The 19,805-nt window shown below is 48.5% G+C and overlaps 1 protein-coding gene across 1 annotated transcript in view; it reads right to left on the bottom strand.

Annotated features, from left to right (window-relative positions):
• LOC120061901 (protein diaphanous homolog 1-like) overlaps positions 1-15,786 on the bottom strand; it is a 67,908-nt gene extending 52,122 nt beyond the window's left edge. Inside the window, exon 1 of the mRNA XM_039011679.1 lies at positions 15,076-15,786. Within this exon, the coding sequence (XP_038867607.1) occupies positions 15,076-15,174 (99 nt within the window). The 5' untranslated portion in view covers positions 15,175-15,786. The remainder of the gene's footprint in view (positions 1-15,075) is intronic.
• Positions 15,787-19,805: the final 4,019 nt, after the last annotated feature.

Raw genomic sequence — 19,805 nt, 5'->3', positions numbered from 1 at the left:
TACATTTTATAATAAGGCTGTAACATAAAATGTGGTAAAACTAAAAAGGGGTCTGAACACTTTCTGAATGCACCGTATGTAGTTATGGTGAAAACTAAGTACACCCCCTCAAAAAAAAAATGTTTTTGTACATTTGGAAAGATGGATAATGTCATCTTCACTTCAACACTATTGACAGATAAAGGTAACCTAATTTAACAAATCACACTGACAGATTATACTTTGCAATAATTTATTCATCAAATGCAAATCCATAATGCAAAAAAATATAAGTACACTCCTAACTTCAATAGCTGGTGTTGCCCCCTTTGGCCGTTTCTTGTAACTGTCTATCAGTCTCTTAGAGCGACCAGGAGGACGTTTCTCCCCACTTCTTTACAGTACTGCTTCACAACTGTGTCATGTTGGAGGGCTTTCTTGCAAGCACAGCCTGCTTCAAGTCCCCCCACAGCATTGACAGGATTGAGATCTGGGCTTTGACTCGGCCATTCCAGAACCTTCCATTTCTTCTTTCTGAGCTATTCTGTTGGGGCTTTTGGATCATTGTCCTGTTGCAAGATCTATGTTGGGTTCAGCTTCAGCTTTCTGACAGATGGCCTCACATTCTCCTCAAGAAAACTCTGGTACAATATGGAATTCATGGCTGACTAAATGATGGTAAGTTGGCCAGGCCCTCAGGCAGCCCCAAACCATAATGCCACCGCCTCCATGCTTTACGGTTGGTATGAGGTTCTTCTGTTCAAAGGCAATGTTTCATTTTCGCCAAACATGGCGTCTGGCTTTGCGGCCAAACAACTCCACCTTTGACTCATCTGTCCAGAGCACATTGTTCCAGTAGTCTTGGTCTTTATCCAGGTGTTGTCTGGCAAACGTAAGTCATATCTTGATATTATTTTTTGAGAGCAGAGGCTTCTTCCTTCCTGACCTCTCACGTAGGTCAAGTCTGTGCAGTCTACTTCTGACAGTTGATTCATGTACTTCGACATTGATTGTGGCAAGAGAGGCCAGAAGATCCCTTGATGTTACCCTGGAGTTCTTAGAGACTTCTATGAAAATCTTTAGGTCAGCTGTTGGGCTGAATATGATGGGACGATCTGTCCTAGGCAGATTACCAGTGTTATGGAATTTTCTCCATTTGTAGATGATCCGTCAGACAGCGGAATTATTTACTTCGAATTGCTTGCAAATGGATCTGTAACCCCTCCCAGACAAATGGACATCAATAATATGTATTCTGAGGGCCTCGGATACCCATATGGTTAAGACCAAACCAGACCGAGTTCCTAATCTTTATGGAAGGCTGGACACTCCCAAGTAACTCTAATGATTTTCTAATCATTGCACCTGTTTTGGTGCACCTGATTCTAAGTTTAGCCATTTTATGTGATGGTAAAGGTAGGGGTGTCCTAACTTTTTCCGCATAAGGAAATTGCATTTTTGCATTTCATAACATTTTCAAAGTTAGATTTTTTTGGACTGACACACAGAGAGATAGAGATATATACCCCACTCCTGATCATGACCTCTCTCTTCTGTTATACAGGCCTCGTTGGTGGCGACTAAACTCAATAGGTTCAAAGGTTGAATGGCAAAGTAACATTCAGTCAGTAACATTAATTCTAAAAGGTTTTCAGCCAAAGTATATGACTCCACTGAGTTCCTGATACTTCTGTTTCCTCCTCCCTGCCTCGCTACTAACTGTCACTCCTTACCTCTCCCACACATCTCTTTCTATCCTACTTAAATGACACCTGCTCCGCAGGAAGGCCAGCCGATATCCTGTCACATCAGGTAAGAGTTCAGACTGACTCGTGTGTTATTGACAGGTTGCAGGTTACGCTCCATTTCCAACACGCACCGTCAACCCCAGCATCAACACCTAAAATTGAATCTTGCCGCCCGATGCTCTACCGATCACTTCACCTTTGCGTGCTCCATGTATGACCATTCACCTTAGAGGGGAGGGGGACAGAGTGCGGGGAAGAGAGGGGGACAGAGTGCGGGGACGAGAGGGGGACAGAGTGCGGGGACGAGAGGGGGACAGAGTGCGGGGACGAGAGGGGGACAGAGTGCGGGGACGAGAGGGGGACAGAGTGCGGGGACGAGAGGGGGACAGAGTGCGGGGACGAGAGGGGGACAGAGTGCGGGGACGAGAGGGGGACAGAGTGCTGGGAAGAGAGGGGGACAGAGTGCTGGGAAGAGAGGGGGACAGAGTGCTGGGAAGAGAGGGGGACAGAGTGCTGGGAAGAGAGGGGGACAGAGTGCTGGGAAGAGAGGGGGACAGAGTGCTGGGAAGAGAGGGGGACAGAGTGCTGGGAAGAGAGGGGGACAGAGTGCTGGGAAGAGGGGGGGACAGAGTGCTGGGAAGAGAGGGGGACAGAGTGCTGGGAAGAGAGGGGGACAGAGTGCTGGGAAGAGAGGGGGACAGAGTGCGGGGAAGAGAGGGGGGACAGAGTGCTGGGACGAGAGGGGGGACAGAGTGCGGGGAAGAGAGGGGGGACAGAGTGCGGGGACGAGAGGGGGACAGAGTGCGGGGAAGAGAGGGGGACAGAGTGCGGGGAAGAGAGGGGGACAGAGTGCTGGGACGAGAGGGGGACAGAGTGCTGGGACGAGAGGGGGACAGAGTGCTGGGACGAGAGGGGGACAGAGTGCGGGGAAGAGAGGGGGACAGAGTGCGGGGACGAGAGGGGGACAGAGTGCGGGGACGAGAGGGGGACAGAGTGCTGGGAAGAGAGGGGGACAGAGTGCGGGGAAGAGAGGGGGACAGAGTGCGGGGACGAGAGGGGGACAGAGTGCGGGGACGAGAGGGGGACAGAGTGCGGGGACGAGAGGGGGACAGAGTGCGGGGACGAGAGGGGGACAGAGTGCGGGGACGAGAGGGGGACAGAGTGCGGGGACGAGAGGGGGACAGAGTGCGGGGACGAGAGGGGGACAGAGTGCGGGGACGAGAGGGGGACAGAGTGCGGGGACGAGAGGGGGACAGAGTGCGGGGACGAGAGGGGGACAGAGTGGGACAGAGTGCGGGGAAGAGAGGGGGACAGAGTGCTGGGAAGAGAGGGGGACAGAGTGCGGGGAAGAGAGGGGGACAGAGTGCGGGGAAGAGAGGGGGACAGAGTGCGGGGACGAGAGGGGGACAGAGTGCGGGGAAGAGAGGGGGACAGAGTGGGGGACAGAGTGCGGGGAAGAGAGGGGGACAGAGTGCGGGGAAGAGAGGGGGACAGAGTGCGGGGACGAGAGGGGGACAGAGTGCGGGGACGAGAGGGGGACAGAGTGCTGGGAAGAGAGGGGGACAGAGTGCTGGGAAGAGAGGGGGACAGAGTGCTGGGAAGAGAGGGGGACAGAGTGCTGGGAAGAGAGGGGGACAGAGTGCTGGGAAGAGAGGGGGACAGAGTGCTGGGAAGAGAGGGGGACAGAGTGCGGGGAAGAGAGGGGGACAGAGTGCTGGGAAGAGAGGGGGACAGAGTGCTGGGAAGAGAGGGGGACAGAGTGCTGGGAAGAGAGGGGGACAGAGTGCGGGGAAGAGAGGGGGACAGAGTGCGGGGACAGAGTGCGGGGAAGAGAGGGGGACAGAGTGCGGGGAAGAGAGGGGGACAGAGTGCGGGGAAGAGAGGGGGACAGAGTGCGGGGACGAGAGGGGGACAGAGTGCGGGGACGAGAGGGGGACAGAGTGCTGGGACGAGAGGGGGACAGAGTGCTGGGACGAGAGGGGGACAGAGTGCTGGGAAGAGAGGGGGACAGAGTGCTGGGAAGAGAGGGGGACAGAGTGCTGGGAAGAGAGGGGGACAGAGTGCTGGGAAGAGAGGGGGACAGAGTGCTGGGAAGAGAGGGGGGACAGAGTGCTGGGAAGAGAGGGGGACAGAGTGCTGGGAAGAGAGGGGGACAGAGTGCTGGGAAGAGAGGGGGACAGAGTGCTGGGAAGAGAGGGGGACAGAGTGCTGGGAAGAGAGGGGGACAGAGTGCTGGGAAGAGAGGGGGACAGAGTGCGGGGACGAGAGGGGGACAGAGTGCGGGGACGAGAGGGGGACAGAGTGCGGGGAAGAGAGGGGGACAGAGTGCGGGGAAGAGAGGGGGACAGAGTGCGGGGAAGAGAGGGGGACAGAGTGCGGGGAGGAGAGGGGGACAGAGTGCGGGGAAGAGAGGGGGACAGAGTGCGGGGAAGAGAGGGGGACAGAGTGCGGGGAAAAGAGGGGGACAGAGTGCGGGGACGAGAGGGGGACAGAGTGCGGGGACGAGAGGGGGACAGAGTGCGGGGACGAGAGGGGGACAGAGTGCGGGGAAGAGAGGGGGACAGAGTGCGGGGAAGAGAGGGGGACAGAGTGCGGGGACGAGAGGGGGACAGAGTGCGGGGAAGAGAGGGGGACAGAGTGCGGGGAAGAGAGGGGGACAGAGTGCGGGGACGAGAGGGGGACAGAGTGCGGGGAAGAGAGGGGGACAGAATGCTGGGACGAGAGGGGGACAGAGTGCTGGGACGAGAGGGGGACAGAGTGCTGGGAAGAGAGGGGGACAGAGTGCGGGGAAGAGAGGGGCACAGAGTGCGGGGAAGAGAGGGGGACAGAGTGCGGGGAAGAGAGGGGGACAGAGTGCGGGGAAGAGAGGGGGACAGAGTGCGGGGAAGAGAGGGGGACAGAGTGCTGGGACGAGAGGGGGACAGAGTGCTGGGACGAGAGGGGGACAGAGTGCGGGGACGAGAGGGGGACAGAGTGCGGGGACGAGAGGGGGACAGAGTGCTGGGAAGAGAGGGGGACAGAGTGCGGGGAAGAGAGGGGGACAGAGTGCGGGGAAGAGAGGGGGACAGAGTGCGGGGAAGAGAGGGGGACAGAGTGCGGGGAAGAGAGGGGGACAGAGTGCGGGGAAGAGAGGGGGACAGAGTGCGGGGAAGAGAGGGGGACAGAGTGCGGGGAAGAGAGGGGGACAGAGTGCGGGGAAGAGAGGGGGACAGAGTGCGGGGAAGAGAGGGGGACAGAGTGCGGGGAAGAGAGGGGGACAGAGTGCGGGGAAGAGAGGGGGACAGAGTGCGGGGAAGAGAGGGGGACAGAGTGCGGGGAAGAGAGGGGGACAGAGTGCGGGGAAGAGAGAGGGACAGAGTGCGGGGAAGAGAGGGGGACAGAGTGCGGGGAAGAGAGGGGGACAGAGTGCGGGGAAGAGAGGGGGACAGAGTGCTGGGACGAGAGGGGGACAGAGTGCTGGGACGAGAGGGGGACAGAGTGCTGGGAAGAGAGGGGGACAGAGTGCTGGGAAGAGAGGGGGACAGAGTGCTGGGAAGAGAGGGGGACAGAGTGCGGGGACGAGAGGGGGACAGAGTGCTGGGAAGAGAGGGGGACAGAGTGCTGGGAAGAGAGGGGGACAGAGTGCTGGGAAGAGAGGGGGACAGAGTGCGGGGAAGAGAGGGGGACAGAGTGCGGGGAAGAGAGGGGGACAGAGTGCGGGGAAGAGAGGGGGACAGAGTGCGGGGAAGAGAGGGGGACAGAGTGCGGGGACGAGAGGGGGACAGAGTGCGGGGACGAGAGGGGGACAGAGTGCGGGGACGAGAGGGGGACAGAGTGCTGGGAAGAGAGGGGGACAGAGTGCTGGGAAGAGAGGGGGACAGAGTGCTGGGAAGAGAGGGGGACAGAGTGCTGGGAAGAGAGGGGGACAGAGTGCTGGGAAGAGAGGGGGACAGAGTGCTGGGAAGAGAGGGGGACAGAGTGCTGGGAAGAGAGGGGGACAGAGTGCTGGGAAGAGAGGGGGACAGAGTGCTGGGAAGAGAGGGGGACAGAGTGCTGGGAAGAGAGGGGGACAGAGTGCTGGGAAGAGAGGGGGACAGAGTGCTGGGAAGAGAGGGGGACAGAGTGCTGGGAAGAGAGGGGGACAGAGTGCTGGGAAGAGAGGGGGACAGAGTGCTGGGAAGAGAGGGGGACAGAGTGCTGGGAAGAGAGGGGGACAGAGTGCTGGGAAGAGAGGGGGACAGAGTGCTGGGAAGAGAGGGGGACAGAGTGCGGGGAAGAGAGGGGGACAGAGTGCGGGGAAGAGAGGGGGACAGAGTGCGGGGACGAGAGGGGGACAGAGTGCGGGGACGAGAGGGGGACAGAGTGCGGGGACGAGAGGGGGACAGAGTGCGGGGACGAGAGGGGGACAGAGTGCGGGGACGAGAGGGGGACAGAGTGCGGGGACGAGAGGGGGACAGAGTGCTGGGAAGAGAGGGGGACAGAGTGCTGGGAAGAGAGGGGGACAGAGTGCGGGGACGAGAGGGGGACAGAGTGCTGGGACGAGAGGGGGACAGAGTGCTGGGACGAGAGGGGGACAGAGTGCTGGGACGAGAGGGGGGACAGAGTGCTGGGACGAGAGGGGGACAGAGTGCGGGGAAGAGAGGGGGACAGAGTGCGGGGACGAGAGGGGGACAGAGTGCGGGGACGAGAGGGGGACAGAGTGCGGGGACGAGAGGGGGACAGAGTGCGGGGACGAGAGGGGGACAGAGTGCGGGGACGAGAGGGGGACAGAGTGCGGGGAAGAGAGGGGGACAGAGTGCGGGGAAGAGAGGGGGACAGGGTGCGGGGAAGAGAGGGGGACAGAGTGCGGGGAAGAGAGGGGGACAGAGTGCGGGGAAGAGAGGGGGACAGAGTGCGGGGACGAGAGGGGGACAGAGTGCGGGGACGAGAGGGGGACAGAGTGCGGGGACGAGAGGGGGACAGAGTGCGGGGACGAGAGGGGGACAGAGTGCGGGACGAGAGGGGGACAGAGTGCGGGACGAGAGGGGGACAGAGTGCGGGGACGAGAGGGGGACAGAGTGCGGGGAAGAGAGGGGGACAGAGTGCTGGGAAGAGAGGGGGACAGAGTGCGGGGACGAGAGGGGGACAGAGTGCGGGGACGAGAGGGGGACAGAGTGCGGGGACGAGAGGGGGACAGAGTGCGGGGACGAGAGGGGGACAGAGTGCGGGGACGAGAGGGGGACAGAGTGCGGGGACGAGAGGGGGACAGAGTGCGGGGACGAGAGGGGGACAGAGTGCGGGGACGAGAGGGGGACAGAGTGCGGGGACGAGAGGGGGACAGAGTGCTGGGAAGAGAGGGGGACAGAGTGCTGGGAAGAGAGGGGGACAGAGTGCGGGGACGAGAGGGGGACAGAGTGCTGGGAAGAGAGGGGGACAGAGTGCTGGGAAGAGAGGGGGACAGAGTGCTGGGAAGAGAGGGGGACAGAGTGCTGGGAAGAGAGGGGGACAGAGTGCTGGGAAGAGAGGGGGACAGAGTGCTGGGAAGAGAGGGGGACAGAGTGCTGGGAAGAGAGGGGGACAGAGTGCTGGGAAGAGAGGGGGACAGAGTGCTGGGAAGAGAGGGGGACAGAGTGCTGGGAAGAGAGGGGGACAGAGTGCTGGGAAGAGAGGGGGACAGAGTGCTGGGAAGAGAGGGGGACAGAGTGCTGGGAAGAGAGGGGGACAGAGTGCGGGGAAGAGAGGGGGACAGAGTGCTGGGAAGAGAGGGAGACAGAGTGCTGGGAAGAGAGGGGGACAGAGTGCGGGGAAGAGAGGGGGACAGAGTGCTGGGAAGAGAGGGGGACAGAGTGCTGGGAAGAGAGGGGGACAGAGTGCTGGGACGAGAGGGGGACAGAGTGCTGGGAAGAGAGGGTAACTTCAGTGAGAAGAACACTCAGAAGAGAGTGAGAGGTTATGACCCCTGATTGACCTCTCTCTGTATTCCAAAGACAGAGCTCTAGCTACCTGAATTGTAACTAAGAGAGAAATGGCGCTTACTGAATCTGTTGCTTGGCTCAGGCCACTTCATGCTATGTTCCGGTTAAGTGTCATGACTAGAGGTTGACCGATTAAATCGGAATGGCCAATTAATTAGGGACGATTTCAAGTTTTCATAACAAATCGGTATTTGGACACCGATTACATTGCACTCCATGAGGAGACTGCGTGGCAGGCTGACTACCTGTTACGCGAGTGCAGCAAGGAGCCAAGGTAAGTTTAATGCTTGCTAGCAACTTACCTTATAAAAAACAATCAATCTTAACATAATCACTAGTTAACTACACATGGTTGATGATATTACTAGTATATCTAGCTTGTCCTGCGTTGCATATAATCAATGCGGTGTCTGTTAATTTATCATGGAATCACAGCCTACTTCGACAAACGGGTGATGATTTAACAAGCGCATTCGCGAAAAAAGCACTGTCGTTGCACCAATGTACCTAACCATAAACATCAATGCCTTTCTTTAAAATCAATACACAAGTATATATTTTTAAACCTGCATATTTAGTTAATACTGCCTGCTAACATTAATTTATTTTTACTAGGGAAATTGTGTCACTTCTCTTGCGTTCCGTGCAAGCAGTCAGGGTATATGCAGCAGTTTGGGCAGCCTGGCTCATGGCGAACTGTGTGAAGACCATTTCTTCCTAACAAAGACTAATTAATTTGCCAGAATTGTACATAATTATGACATAACATTGAAGGTTGTGCAATGTAACAGCAATATTTAGACTTAGGGATGCCACCCGTTAGATAAAATATGGAACGGGTCCGTATTTCACTGAAAGAAAAAACGTTTTGTTTTCGAAATGATAGTTTCCGGATTTGACCATATTAATGACATAAGGCTCGAATTTCTGTGTGTTATGTTATAATTAAGTCTATGATTTGATATTTGATAGACCAGTCTGACTGAGCGGTGGTAGGCAGCAGCAGGCTCATAAGCATTCATTCAAACAGCACTTTACTGCGTTTGACCGCAGCTCTTCGCAATGCTTAAAGCTGTTTATGACTTCAAGCCGATCAACTCCCGAGATTAGGCTGGCAATACTATAGTGCCTATAAGGACATCCAATAGTCAAAGGTATCTGAAATACAAATGGTATAGAGAGAAATAGTCCTATAATTCCTATAACTACAATTTAAAACTTCTTACCTGGGAATATCGAAGACTCATGTTTAAAGGAACCACCAGCTTTCATATGTTCTCATGTTCTGAGCAAGGAACTTAAACATTAGCATTTTTACATGGCACATATTGCACTTTTACGTTCTTCTCCAACACTTTGTTTTTGCATTATTTAAACCAAATTGAACATGTCAATATTTATTTGAGACTAAATTGATTTTATTGATGTATTATATTAAGTTAAAATAAGTGATCATTCAGTATTGTTGTAATTATATATAAAAAATTCAAATTAAAAAAAAAAATATTTAAAAAAAAAATCGGCCGATTAATCGGTATCGGCTTTTTTGGGTCATCCAATAATCGGTATCTGTGTTGAAAAATCATAATCGGTCAACCTCTAGGCATGCCGCTAACTTAGATTTGCACGGCTGATTTTAGGCATAACGATGCTAACTTCAAGTCAGTGCTAAAATAATATGTTAAAGGGATAATCCACCCCCAGAAATAAAAAGCATGAAACTCCTGTCAATTTGATGAAAGCCTATGTTCAATAACAATTTTCCCCATGATTTAACTTCTAAGTGGTCCGTCTGTGAAATCAGGAAATCGTAGAGGAACGCGTCCCAGCTACATGCAATGTTCCCTCTAATCTGCAAGCAAGCAGGTGTGCAGCTCCCCGGGACTGCCGTGCAGAAGAAATACCAGCCCACACAGAGAAGCACTAGGTTGAACTTCACTCAACTTTCTAGAGTTTTCCCTGTCAGTTAACACTATCAATGTTTCCCTTTACTGTGGGAACTGTGATCGAATCAATGCAATATTAACCACATTAACCAATGCAACATACAGAAACAAAACCAACTATGCAATACATTTTGTTGTAGGCAGAACGCATGGGAGTAGGATGCTATTGCATTGACACACTACTCAGCCCATACTCTTCACAGACCGGTGCGGCATAAACCAATCAGAACTGCAGTAGGCCTATATACAAATATACCATTGCCATATAGGAGTATGGATCTGTGCCGTTCACTTTGAACTGGACTATGTTTACAGCAAGAGTGGTCATGAGTAGATGCGCTTGTTTTGATGTGTGCACATTTTTTAAATATCCTTTGCTAGTTATTAGTCCAGTTATAGATCATTTGTAGTCAGCAATAGGGGAGTGATTGCTTCCAACAAGAGCACAAAATGTTCAAAAGCAAGTCAGGTAAAGAGCTTTTTTTGTCTTAAAGGGGCAGTGTTGTATTTTGAGTAAGGCTTGAATAAGTAGCCAATAGGCAGAGGGTAGCATAATTTGTTTGATTCTCTGTAATAATGGTATAGGAATAATAAATGTACTTTATTTTTTAAAGTGGTTTCACTTTTAAACAGGTTATTGTGAAGCCCTGCATGTTTTTTTCCAAAGTCTCATGGAATGTAAGCCTACATTGAATACCACACATTGGCTGCTGCTGTAGGCTGAATGATAGAACAACTATTTCCATGTTAAAATGTTAGGGGATGCATTTTCTCCATTCTGTTTGATGGTAGACCTACATTATGATCACATAACCACAGTAGCCTACTTGACCACTGTCTAAAACGAACTTAAAGCGAATATAGCCTCAGTGTTCACAGTAAACGCACACTGGAAGTTTGTGCTCTGCAGACCTGAACTTTGCTCAGTGCCCCAAAAAATGAGAGGGAACATTGGCTACATGGTTCTCGTCACTGGAGAGCACACTATCACGTTTCATAACGCTTTTAAAAGAATTACCTGCATTCCAGATCACCTAATCAGCCAATAGAAGGATGTATTCTAGACAAGTATGGCCATACCATCTGTTTATATTGTCATGACAAAGTAGATATTTCACTTAGATGTGCCCAACCTAAATAGTGTACCAAATTATTCAACTCGGTTTCTCCTTCAAGTACCATCTTGCAATGCGCCGTGTGTCTGTGGGAAAGGGCCGTTGTTGCCATAGCAACTGACTCTACTCACTCAGAGAGACTCCTAAATTGATTGTTCAGTTTGTTTAGACTAGAGAGAGAGCATTGCGGGGGGGGGTTTTGTCGACTTGAGCTGGCAACAGATTTCCACAAAAATAACATATACGTGTTATTTAACACTGTTAATCTTAGAAATGTGTGGTTTGGGGTGGATTAGACAAGAAGCCCTCGAACAAAGCCCCCTCTTAGAGGGTGTCTATGTCTGCACGTCCATAAGAGTATCTGAGTAAGCACTTAGACGCAGGTAGGTAAGTCGCTGCTGATCCTCATAGTTCAACATCCCTGGCCGTCAGTAAAGAGCTACACACACAAACCACTCCCCACTCTAGGTCGAGACAGTGGCAAGCATTTCCAATAACACCATTCAAGAACTTCACCATGACTTAAAGATACCAGTTCGGCGTCTCACTCAATTGATACTCTTGGGATAAAATCAAAAACTAAAAGATTATAATGGGCAATTTCAAGTTAATTTGACCCTAAGATATCCTCATGTTAAGTCTGGGTGAGGCGAGACACCTTAGTAAGTTGTGCAGCACTCTCCTATTGGACAGCAAGCAACAACAACAACAAAAATCAGGAAGTGTGCATTACTATGGTGATGTAACCTGCTGCAGAACCTACAGGTGGCAAAGCCACAGCAGGAAATATGCGACTCCGAAAGGAAATAAAGTCTACCAGCTGGAATGGATAAGTGCTGTCAGGGATCAGTCACACAGAGGATCTAGACGTGGTTGATTGGGCGTGTGCATGACCATGCTTGGCAGATCCAAGCACTATGCACTTCTGATGGCTGCACACAGCTCATACACCCTGTGCTAGCCTTCAGCCTGGGAATTACCAGGGACATCACCATACTATATCACCATACTTAGTTGCCGATATGATTTGAACTGCGATTCTCTCAATTCCATGTGTTGCGATTCGATACTGTGATTTGATGTTCCACACATATTGCTCACTATATGTCTGCTGCAGAGAGACAAGAGAAGGTCATGAGAAAATAAAGTTTTAATCAGTCAAGGAAATAAGTGCTAAAAACATGTTGGCTCCCTATTTAAAAAGTAGATTGAGCTACAGGATGACAAATACCTGAATTTTGGCGCAAGTACAGCTGACTAGCGCTAGCTAATGCTAACTACAGTAGGAAACATAACTAGCATGCTGGCCAGCCAGGGTTCAGTGAATAATCCCTTGACCAAACAGGCGTGTAGCTCTGAGTAGGCCTGCCACGACCATGAGGATCAGAGGTCAGGTTCTCACCTGAAACATGGGTCAGACTCACTGACAGAAAAACATCATGGCAGTTTAACAAGGTGCCTGGGATGACCAGGGGTTAGCTGAGGAATGCCATCCCCTGATACTAGAAGTGTGTGTGTGTGTGTGTGTGTGTGTGTGTGTGTGTGTGTGTGTGTGTGTGTGTGTGTGTGTGTTGGGGAGGCTAAACATGGCAGGTTAACAGGGCTCCAGTTGAGTTATGCCATCCCCTCGTTCATCGCTCTCTGTGTTGGAGTAAGGCCCTGCATGCTTACGCCATGAAGCAGCCCAGTGCGCCTTCTCAGACATGAAGCAGCCCAGTGCGCCTTCTCAGACATGAAGCAGCCCAGTGCGCCTTCTCAGACATGAAGCAGCCCAGTGCGCCTTCTCAGACATGAAGCAGCCCAGTGCGCCTTCTCAGACATGAAGCAGCCCAGTGCGCCTTCTCAGACATGAAGCAGCCCAGTGCGCCTTCTCAGACATGAAGCAGCCCAGTGCGCCTTCTCAGACATGAAGCAGCCCAGTGCGCCTTCTCAGACATGAAGCAGCCCAGTGCGCCTTCTCAGTTTAAGAGTATGGTCCAAAATATCAACAGTGAGTGGAGTTGTGTAAACGTATTTACTACCCACACTGGTGCCTCTGGGCCCAGCCACAATAGATGGTGAGGAGGAGGGGTAGTGTAGTGACAGAATGGTTACTGGGGAAGAAAAAAAATAATTTCCTGCTTTTCATTTTTGCACAACTTCCTGCAACAAATATAGACCGAAGAGTCAGAAGGCTTGTGTCTTTGTTAGCGAATAACAAGCAGATATGTACACCCAGTTACTAACTCAAACTGGCCTTCTAAAATCTTGAAACGTAGTAAAGAAACCTTGAAATAGTAAAATGAAGTAATAGCTGGATTTGTACTGTAGCCTGATTGTTTTCCTAAATGAAGAGAAAAATGTAAACGAAAAAACACTCGGGATTCTGTCCAAGAAAAAGGATGTTTGACAAAGAAAAGCAGAAATGACTCCCATTCTTTCAATACAACTGAAGAGTTTAAAAGGTGAGCCCATGTTGTCACTGAACAGCCCATTGCTTCATTTTACTATTTACTACACCAGATACAGTTTAACATTAAAAGGTCAAACACCTGCAGACCACACACAATAATCCAATATTTAGATATACGCCCTAAAAGGGAAGAGAGAGGGATTTACTAAAGTTAGCTAAGTAGCACAGAATGGCGTGTTCTCTGGTCTTCGCCATTCTCACACACACGCAGGTGTGCACATACACAAGTATAATGCAGAATGCACACCAACACAGAGATATACACTGACACGGTTCTTGACACAGCTCTTCAGCCAGCATGTTTGAAGATCAGAGGCTGTCTCATGTTTTATCACCTCTGTCACTTTCTCCTCAGTGAGTTGACAAGCTGTGTCCAGCCTGACTGACACTGGGACAAACAACACATTACACCCACCCAATCCAAGGACTCAACACATGGGCCTACCATAGCGATCGTCACCTAGTGGGCTACGTCAGTAGCATAGAGCAATGGATCAATGATCTCCTGATCCATGCCTAACAAAGCTCCATCCTCCAGATGCTCATCGAACTCAACAACATGAGCTAAAACAGAGACAAAGACAACAGACAGCATGTGAATGTGATGAAAATAAAGAAAACTAAAAATGTAGTCAGAGAGGAAAAGGTACAAGTAGAGGATGAGATTCCTGCAGTGAGCGAAAGCCTTCCTCTGCCTGCTTGCTCTGGCATAGCAGACTTATTACACAAGTCACTTATCCAGTTAGGACAGACAAAGCGCACTCGCTTTAGGCTACATACTCTGCAGCTGTATGCATATATCTGACTCAGCCTCATAGCCATGTCATCTCTAACACTGCGCTTTTTAATCCACTGTGGAATGTCTACTAATAATATCCATCCCCCTGCAACCCCCCAAATCTGAACAACTCAACAGGTAGAGGTCAAGGGTTTTGTTAGTGTCCTAAAACGAGGTGTGTTCACCATCAGCCAATCAGTGGCCTCCGTCTGGTGGGATGAGCATCAGGTGGGGGCAGTGGTGCATGCTGGGAAGGGTTATTTCTGCTTGAGGTGTGTCCAGGTAGGGTCGATCTAATGACCTCTGTGTTAGAGCTGAGATGATCAACCGAAAATGACACAGACCACTTTTCATGGACATTTTGCTGACATCGTTCATCACATTGAATTATCCATTCTTGCCATGGGTACTCACTGGCTATGATGTTATTACATCACCTCCACCAGGTTACTACAGTCAGCGCGATGTAACACGTCAGTGTTTAACTCTACGATACAAAGTAGCATATTCTTTATGTTGATGATTTAAATCAATTTCCCATTCAAAATCGTTTCTGTCATTGTAACGTGTAAATTACATTTCCGAATAGTAGACTGCAAGGGAGACAATGAATTTGCTTGCGGACGTGTAAAATAACATATATTCCATATCTGTAATGTACTTTAAACTATACCTTGGTTCAATCCGGAGACAGTAACCTGTTAACCCCGAATTATCTCCAAAATAAAACAACATAACTTGCTACCGGGTTACAGTTTCCAAACCGCGAGTCATGCAGTTTGTTACAATGTCACTCATTGCAACACTTCAGAGTATCAGCAGGTGGCTAACTAACTACTTCCTCATGTGTTCACAAACCAAGGTTTGACATTAGCCTTGCAGATTTCGGAGTTGTCGCAAAACACGCTGAATAATGTTATAACTGGTTGCAAATTAAATATAATCACAAGCAGGTCCGCTAGACAGAGTTACAAGTGATATAATGACAAGCCACTTGTTCTACCAAAAAGTAGCTGTTGATGAGTCCACACTTGTTCAGCATGTTGCCATCAGAGCTCATAAATAACATTGAACATGAGTGCATAAGCTAGCTAACTCACAATCAGTGAAATATGAATACGTACAAATTTCTTTTTCCCGTCTCCATCTTCATTATTTTTCTTTTCTTTTTTGTCCTTCTTGCTTTTGGGAGCAGAAGCAGAATTCCCCGCATTAGGATCCATTGTGATTTAGACAATTTCCTCAAAGGGAGAACAAAAATAAACTCACGAACACACCCGGTGATAACCGTATTTTTACACAAAAACAAACTGACGCCTCGCTACCAAGTTATGAAAAGTTGTCCTTTCCAACGAAAAAAAAGTCTGGGTAGCCCCTGATGCCTGTATGTACTCGCCTAATGTTACTGCTTTTGGACTAGTTACTATTAGCGAGTGGCTAGCTAGCTGCTAGCCAATAACCCGAACCCCCGCCTGTGATGGAAAAAGGAGGGAAATTTAAAGTACCCCCAAACAGCCGGAGGAAAACGTATAGGAGCCACTCTTGACGACTCTTTGTTGTTGCACCAAACACAACTTTACCATTACTTTTAGTTAGTTAATGTTGCACAGTTGTCGTCCCAAAGAAAGAGGTTGCCCGTAATCCTTGCAAATATTGAGTGCCTCCCTGTCAGTAGTGGCTAACGTTAGATATCTTAAAACTCGGTGAACATAGACGGTTCTTCCTACTAATACAAGTTGTTTCTATACAACACGGTAGTCGTGTGGGTTTCCCATAATCGTGTCCATTACTGCAACAAGTTAACTTTCCCGAGTGACAACGTTCAAACACATCCACAGTAGTCTTCTTCCTGTCCTGACAAATTTGAACGGGTGGGGGAGGAGCCATGCGCACTAGAACTACACCTGAGAGATTTGACAGAGATACAGTAGATTAGGTATTCCCAAACTGGGGTACGCGAAATGGCTTCGGGGGTACGCCAAATAAAAATGTGATTCACTTTTTTTTTTTAATAAAAATTCAAACAGTACATTTATATTTTCCAACGGGGTATATATTTGGGTAAGTTTTTTTTCTCGTCTCAGTAGCCTCATTTCACTGCCATTAAATACAATTAAACCATCTTGTGTTCAGCAAAATAACAGCACAAAGTCAAGTACAGGTAGCCAAATCAAATAATTAACATCCAATCACATTAACCGTTACTCTCTCGCAGGAAACCTTCACTCTTGCGCAGACATTTAGAAACGAAACATGACAATTTGAAAATAAGCCACAGGAGTTTTTGAGCGAGAATAAAGACGACTTTCGTGTAGTAAGACATGTATAAAAGCGACAGATACCATTAATAAGAAGGGGCTAGAAGCGTCTTATATGGTGAGCTACCAAGTGGCTAGGACAGGCAAGCCCCATACTATTGTGGAGCACTTAATTATTCCTGCTGCTGCGGATATGGCTGGGACAATGCTGGGGGAAAAGGCCCAAAAAACTATACAGACAATATCTTCATCAAACAACACTGTTTCACAACACATCAGTGACATGGCATGAGATGTTTTGAAACAATTACTGCTTTGCATACAAGCCAGCGAATTATATGCGTTACATCTGGATGAGTCAACAGATGTGGCCGGCCTGGCACAGCTCCTGGTATATGCCCGTTACATTTCTGGGGGGTCAATTAAGGAAGACATCCTATTCTGCAAACCACTGGAAACCAGGACAACATGAGAGAATATTTTTTAAGTTCTGGACAGCTTTGTGACTTCAAATGGACTTTGGTGGTCAAGATGTGTTGGTATCTGCACTGATGGCGCAAAAGCCATGACAGAGTGCAAGCAATTGCTCCCAACGCCACTTGGGTACACTGCAGCATCCACCAAGAGGCTCTTACTGCCAAGGGAATGCCTGACAGCTTGAAAGACGTTTTGGACACTGCAGTGAAAATGGTTAACTTTATTAAAGCAAGGACTCGTGTATTTTCTGCATTATCCAATGATATGGGCAGCAACCATGTAATGCTTTTACAACAAACAGAAGTGCACTGGTTATCAAGGGGCAAAGTACTGACATGTTTTTTTTTATTGAGAGATGAGCTTAAAGTTTTCTTTACTGACCATCATTTTCACTTGTCTGACCGCTTGCATGATGACGAGTTTCTCACACAACTCGCCTATCTGGGTGATGTTTTTTATCACCTGAATGATCTGAATCTAGGATTACAGGGACTCTCCGCAACTATATTCAATGTATGGGACAAAATTGAGGCTATGATTAAGAAGTTGGAACTCTTTCTGTCTGCATTAAAAAAGGACAACACAAAGGTCTTTCCATCATTGTATGATTTTTTGTGTGCAAATGAACTCAAGCTTACGGACAATGTCAAATGTGATATAGCGAAGCACCTGAGTGAGCTGGGTGTGCAATTACACAGGTACTTTCCCAAAACGGATGACACAAACAACTGGATTCATTATCCCTTTCATGCCCTGCCTCCAGCCCACTTACCGATATCTGAACAAGAGAGCCTCATCGAAATTGCAACAAGCGGTTCTGTGAACGCTACGGAGCTGTGAGGGGAACGGCACCTCCGTACCTTCAGGCTCTGATCAGGCCCTACACCCAAACACACCCAAACAAGGGCACTGCGTTCATCCACCTCTGGCCTGCTCGCCTCCCTACCTCTGAGGAAGTACAGTTCCCGCTCAGCCCAGTCAAAACTGTTCGCTGCTCTGGCACCCCAATGGTGGAACAAACTCCCTCACGACGCCAGGACAGCGGATTCAATCACCACCTTCCGGAGACACCTGAAACCCCAAATCTTTAAGGAATACCTAGGATAGGATAAAGTAATCCTTCTAACCCCCCCCCCCCCCTTAAAAGATTTAGATGCACTATTGTAAAGTGGCTGTTCCACTGGATATCATAAGGTGAATGCACCAATTTGTAAGTCGCTCTGGATAAGAGCGTCTGCTAAATGACTTAAATGTAAATGTAAATGTGAAAATGTAATTTAATCAAAAGCCACTGCCAGATTCCTGGATTGGGCTGCGCTCAGAGTATCCTGCTTTGGCAAATCACGCTGTTAAGACACTGATGCCCTTTGCAACCACGTACCTATGTGAGAGTGGATTCTCGTCCCTCACTAGCATGAAAACTAAATACAGGCACAGACTGTGTGTGGAAAATGATTTAAGACTCTCTCCAATACAACCCAACATTATGTTATGTGCATCCTTTCACAGAGTTATGTGCATCCTTTCAAGCACACCCTTCTCATTAACCTGTGGTGAGTTATTCACAATTTTTGATGAGCAAATAAGGTTTTATATGTAAGATGGCTAAATAAAGAGCAAAATTATTGATTATTATTAAATTATTATTTGTGCCCTTGTCCTATAAGAGCTCTTTGTCACTTTCCACGAGCCGGGTTGTGACAAAAACTCACACTCATTCTTATTTTTAATAAATGCATCATATAGTGTGTGTGTGTGGCAGGCTTACAATGATGGCAAAAAAACAACATTTCAGAGTGGCTGAGCCTGGTGCTAGAGGGGTTATGCAGCTGGAGGTTGAATGTTTGAAGGGGTACGGGACTATAAAAAGTTTGGGAACCACTGCAGTAGATGGACAGGTAGAACGGCCCTCAAGTCATTCTTGTAAATTTGATGAATGTGAAAAAAAATCACATGTGAAGTACAAAGATGCAAAACAAATTAATCAAATCATACTGAATATAAATAGAAAAGTTGAAGGCTTAATTTAAATTGATTGAAATGTAGCTTTGAATAAAGTAGCCTATAATTTCCGAATCCCCCCCCCCCCCCCCTATATTTTTGGTGTCATATTTTAGTCGTTCCAGCTCAGCTCCAGCAAGATTCACTATGACAAAATACCGTTAGAATGTGTTTGGGGTGTGGTGCATAGTCGATATTTTTAACGATCCCAACATATGGAGTTGAGAAAGATATTTTACTCAGCCTATGTCTTAAAAACACAAACAGACACCACAATAGAACGAATCCACCTCTGCAGTTCACTGTGATATGGAAATACTATGTTTCCTCATTAGTTTAAATTTGTTTTACGATTTCATAATTATTTATAATTTTCCTTGGAGTTCAAGGTAAAACTAATGACCGTCTTAGGCTACCACCTAGTGGTTAAAACACAAACAGCAGGCTCGTTTTCTGTCAACGGTTGGCCTGAGTTATCTTCGGGTCATTCAAGTGTCAAGAAAGTTTCACCCCTGTCTAAAACAAATCAAATGATCATGATTCTGAGCACAACAAGTCTCAATGACTCAGCAGTAAACTCGACTAGAAGTATGGGAAGTGGTGGAAAAAGTACCCAACTGTCATACTTGAGTAAAAGTAAAGATACCTAAATAGAAAATGACTCAAGAAAAAGTGAAAGTCACCAAGTAAAATACTACTTGAGTAAAAGTTTTAAAGTATTTGGTTTTAAAAATACTTAAGTATCAAAAGTAAATGTCATTGCAAAAATGTACTTTAGCATCAAAAGTAAAAGTATAAATAATTTCAAATTCCTTATATTAAGCAAACCAGTTGGCACAATTGTTCGTGTTTTTTTATTTGCGGATAGCCATGGGCACACTCCAACCCTCAGACATCATTCAGAAACAAAGCATTTGTGTTTAGTGAGTCCGCCAGATCAGAGGTAGTAGAGATGACCAGGGATGTTCTCTTGATAAGTGCTTGAATTTGACCATTTTCTGTCCTGCTAAGCATTCATACTTTAGGATGTAGTGAAGTAAAAGTTGTCAAAAATATAAATAGTAAAATAAAGTACAGATACCACAAAACACCACTTAAGTGGTACTTTAAAGTATTTT

This window comes from Salvelinus namaycush, chromosome 17, assembly GCF_016432855.1.
Source record: "Salvelinus namaycush isolate Seneca chromosome 17, SaNama_1.0, whole genome shotgun sequence".
Classification (NCBI taxonomy): domain Eukaryota; kingdom Metazoa; phylum Chordata; class Actinopteri; order Salmoniformes; family Salmonidae; genus Salvelinus; species Salvelinus namaycush.
The sequence above is the reverse complement of the archived record's forward strand: the minus strand, read 5'-3'. Positions and strand labels throughout refer to the sequence as shown.